This window comes from Pundamilia nyererei, unplaced genomic scaffold (genome assembly GCF_000239375.1).
Source record: "Pundamilia nyererei isolate P.nyererei 1_Seehausen unplaced genomic scaffold, PunNye1.0 scaffold00168, whole genome shotgun sequence".
Taxonomy (NCBI): domain Eukaryota; kingdom Metazoa; phylum Chordata; class Actinopteri; order Cichliformes; family Cichlidae; genus Pundamilia; species Pundamilia nyererei.
This window is the reverse complement of record NW_005187569.1, coordinates 331,798-336,596: the sequence shown is the minus strand read 5'-3', so window position 1 is coordinate 336,596 and position 4,799 is coordinate 331,798. Positions and strand designations below refer to the sequence as shown.

Genomic DNA, 4,799 nt, shown 5'->3' with positions numbered 1-4,799 from the left:
GTGCGCAAACTGGGACATGAAGATAACATGGTAAATTCCACCAAGACCGCAGCCGCTGCTGCTGCCCCATCAACACCCCCCCACCCCACCCACACCCACACACACACACACACACACACACACACACACACACACACACAGTCACACTTCTCTTTGATTTAACTTGGGTCAACACAATGCCACACAAGTTACACAACAGCTCCCAGGAGGAGGAGGGAGGAAGAAGAAGAAGAAGAAGGGGGCATTAAATTCTCCGGATAAAACAACAATAACAACAAAATCTAATGGAAGCTGCATAAGCCCCTCACCTCTAAAGTTGAACTTGAGAGGGGATGTCTGGGGTGTTTAGCAGAGCATGAGGAGAGGAGGGCGAAAGACCTTAAATAAGATTTGATTCAAAAAGCATATGAACGCTAAATTCAACAAAACGTGTTTAAATGAGAGCCGTGTGTCTATTTTTAGAGCAGTGCAGGTAGATGAAATAAACAGGCAGAGAGGAGCAGAGAGGAGGATTATGTGTCTAAATCCACATGTCGGAACATGCACAACAAAGCTATCACATTTCCTAAAGGAGGGGGTGGAATGACTGTAAAAAATAAAGTTATAAATGTTTCATCAATTAGAAAATCATTTCAGCTAAGTCCACCGTTAAAGTTCCACCTCTCTCATCGATCTGTAAAAGTAGATGTTTAAACTGCTGGCTGACTGCCTCCCAGAATAATTATTTTTTAAATACCATCTTGGCAAAACATGAAAATGACTGATAATGTAGTTTATTCTAGAGGAGGAAACATCACTGAAAAAATAAACAAAACAATAAAACCCCACTGTTAACGTTTTAAATCCAGGCTGTCTGTATGTGTAAAAGCAAACACTGGGGCTGCGATGAAAATGATGTTCTATAAAAAACTGAAATGTAATAAAAATTAAAGAAGAAGAAGAAGAAGGGGGAAATCGATATTAAAAACACAGGTGCTAAAACTGAAAACTGACCACACGATGTTGATTGTTTTTTTTCTGAGGCCAAAAAATCTGAATTGCTTTAGTAACAAAATTTATGCAAAAATAAAATAAGCGTGTGTGTGTGTCAAGTGAGAGCTAAAGGGTAGGGGGGAGGGGTCAAAAGTCTGCAGAGGTGATGTATATTCTGAGTGTAAATAAATGATGCACAAGAACAATAAAAAAGAAAGTAGGTTTGAGGTGATGAAGAGGAATTCAGGATGGGGATGTATGGTGGAGGTGGTGTGTGTGTGTGTGTGGGGGGGGGGGTCTCCCTGCTTTTCTTGTTTTCTCCCCCCCTCCCTCTTTCCTTCCCCATGTCTTGTACACTCTCCCTTTATTCTAAAGAGATCGCCAAATAGTAGCCCGTGCAGATAGGGGCGGCAGTGAAACTCATCAGGTCCAAGTCGAGAGCCGGATTTTCTGATCGCACTCTGCCTCCTAGCGACGGCACGCGGTCATTGTGACTGTCACCCAACTGGACACACACACAGACTCATACAGAAACACACACTCTGTCTCACTCCAACAGCCTAACACGGGCTACAGCCAGTCAACATACCGAAACACCGAAGCGTAAAGATGCCCAAATTCCCTCGTTTTCGTGTTTGCGGGCACTTTCCGTCGCTGAAAACGCTGCGAGGCGGCGCACCGTGCGGCACATGGCGCGGTGATAAACGCCACTTTGCCAATTGCCCTGCAGTTTCTCAGCACACTCATCTGCTCTCTCTCAAAATATCACGCTGAAATAACTCTGATAAAGTGAAATTAATTAAAAGATCCGGCGATAAAAGAACGCCGTGCGTAAAAGTAGATTGTGTCCACGGAGTTCAAACAATTTTGTCAGTTTTTTCCCCCTCACACACGCTGCAGCTCCAAAAACCCAACGGGCTGGCATTAATATCTTACCTTAGCTCTGTATAGCTTGGGAATCTATTTTTTTAAGTTGGTCCACATTTATCTCTGTGGAAGGAGAGAAAAAAGAGACGAACAAAAAGACCGAGCTGGCTATGCTGTCGTCCTGTTGCTGTTTCTTGTCTTTAACTCTGAACTGCAGGAGGATCTGCACTTTCAGGAAGAAAGCCTCTCATCTAAACTAAACATCAATAAACAGCTTTTACACGAGAGGCACAAGGATTTTTTTTAAGTATAAGAAAAATATCGATCTGTGTCGTCCGTGTTGCTGATACAGAGACTGTCAGACACGAGATTTTTGTCCCCCCCCCCTCCACTCGATCCAAAAATCCACCTCCAAGTTTTTTTGTTTTTGTTTTGGGGGGTTTTCTGAAAATAATCCCAAAAAAAGAAGAGATGTGAGAGCGAGCAGATGAACAAGCAGCATGCAGAACTAGCAGGCAGCGATATTCCGGGGTGAGTTCTCCACGAAGCTCCGCGGAGAGGACGCGCTCTGCTACCGGCAGCCCTGCGCGCTTCCACTGACCGGAGCGACCGCGGGGGCACCGGAGCCACAGCGAGTACATTTAACAGCCCACAGAAGCGAGAAGCTGCGGCGGGTTTATACCCACACGCGCAAAACTTTTTCTCTGTGACAGGCTTTGAGGAGGAGGGGGGAAGAGATCTCCGAGCAGCTTTTACGCACGGAGGTGTCGCACTTTCTCGCCACGCTGTTTAAGTCCAGATGACCGCGGGTCCGAGCGGTGCGTCCGGTGTCCAGGAGTTCCAGCTTCGCTCCCGCCCCCTCCCCCCCGAAAAATCGTAGCTGAATGAAGTGAAAAGGGACCCAGAAATGACATTTTGTTTTTCTCATCTTTTACTTACGCGAAAAATCCCGTTTGCTTAAGTGCTGGGGTTTGCCTTGCTTGCGGCGAGACATGGTGGCTGGCGGCGGCGGCGTTCAGCGCGGATCACATCGGGGAGAGCCAGGGTTAGAGAGGAGACTCCGGTGGGGCAGGAAAAAAAATATCTTCATCCAACGCCTCTGACATCCACGAGAAGAGGAGGCGGAGGGGCAAGGGGAGGAAAAAAAATAAAAATAAATTAGAAATAATATAAAGATGGCGCGGAGGCGAAGATGGATCGCGGGATCGCCGTCATGGCTTTTTTGAGAAAGGAGAGCAGAGAGAAAAAAGAGAGAGAGTGAGATAGAGGTGGATGGAGAGAGAGAGAAGGGGAGAGAGATGGAAAAAATGGCAAAAGCCCCCCCCCCCCCCCCACACACACGCCACCCCTCCCCTCAACCCCCCCTCCACCCCCCACCCCCCTCTGAGCCGTGCAAGTTCAAGTGCACGGACGTGACGTTCCCGGCGAACTTGAACGTCAGGCGATGGACAGACACCCGACATACAAAAACATGGGCAGGGCCGAGGCACCCGAGTGGGAGTGGGAGTGGGAGGAGGGACGGACGGGACGCGCAGTAACAACACCAATGGACGGTCATTAGAGAGAGAGAGAGAGGGAGGGAGAGACAGAGAGCTCGGAGGGAGGGGGCTGGACATGAGAAATAGACCCGGTGGAAGCCAATGGACACAGAGATCAGGGGGGCCGGACAAGAGCCACTTGGAGGGAGGGAGGAGTGTGTGTGTGTGTGTGTGTGTGTGTGTGTGTGTGTGTGTGTGTGTGTGTGTGTGTGTGTGTGAGCGAGAAAGAGAAAGAGAAAGAGAAAGAGAGGCAGAGATGTCTAATGAAAGCAATATGCAGAAAGAGAGAGAGAGGTGGACGCAAAACAGGGCAAGGGAAACCGCGGACAGGAGCTCACTGGAGGGGGCGGATATGATACTGCTGCATATATACAGGAAGAGAGAGCGCGCGCGCGTGTGTGTGCAAAAGTCTGTCGCATGTAGCGGCTTCTGTTCGAGAAAAGCGCGCAAAAATAAGAAAAAGAAGAAGAACGGACACAAGCTCATCTGGACCGTGGGCGGCATGCGCACGGACAAGCATGTGTCCTTAAAGCTCGGAAGGTTTTGTTTTTTGTTTTTTTTTTGGGGGGGGGGGGTATCAGACAGAGAGATGCGTGTGTTAAAATGACAGACAGCAGCTATCCGGTTGCAGTGAACAGGACAAACTGGTCGGGCAGCCAAAGAAGCACAGGCACCGTCTATAACCTGGGTGGCTTCACATGCGCAAAGTGGGCTGTATCACTGCTGACCTCCCGCAGTAATAATAATCACAATAATCATAAAACACACACTCGTGTTTTGGAACAGTGTTAAAGTGTCAGACTCCAAAAACCTAAAAAGTTTAACAAATTATTTACACGAATGTTGTTTTATGACTGTTTAAGTGAGTGAGGCAGACTGTACAGCACACTGATGCGCGATCATTTACACCAGCCTGACTTAACAAGGTCAGAGGAAATCAAAGCCTTCACTCCAACTTACAAACAGGGTTTGATTTTTAGTACTGATTGATTTTAAGAAACTGCTTCGTGTCCTGAAGATCATGCCGGGGTTATTCACGCGAGCGTCACGCACACTGTGCAGAACTTTAACAGAGACATGAGCGTGTATTTTGAGTGGGGGTGTGTGGGGAGTATGTGCCCACACACGATGAGCACTACAGGGTCAACCCATTGCTTTCTTTCTCCCTATCCAAACTGAAGCCTCTCGCCACCGGCGGGACAGTTAGTGCCCGCTGTAACAACTTTGAGATGAGCCTTAGGTTCGAGCTGCTTACGGTGCGCAGGGGAGGGTGTTTTGCTGCTGCTGGTGGTGGTGGAGGGTGGAGAAGAGGAGAAGGAGGAGGAAGAGGAGGAAGAAAAAGAAGAGGAGGAGGAGGGGGGGAGAGCTTGTAAATACTCTGGTAATAAAGGGGGTTTGGTGATAGAACGGCAGCAAAGACGC

At 48.2% G+C, this 4,799-nt stretch overlaps 1 protein-coding gene across 1 annotated transcript in view; it reads right to left on the bottom strand.

The window, feature by feature from the left end:
* LOC102212099 (B-cell lymphoma/leukemia 11A-like) overlaps positions 1 to 3,116 on the bottom strand; it is a 52,214-nt gene extending 49,098 nt beyond the window's left edge. The window contains exon 1 of the mRNA XM_013914049.1: positions 2,779 to 3,116. Within this exon, the coding sequence (XP_013769503.1) occupies positions 2,779 to 2,833 (55 nt within the window). The 5' untranslated portion in view covers positions 2,834 to 3,116. The remainder of the gene's footprint in view (positions 1 to 2,778) is intronic.
* Positions 3,117 to 4,799: the final 1,683 nt, after the last annotated feature.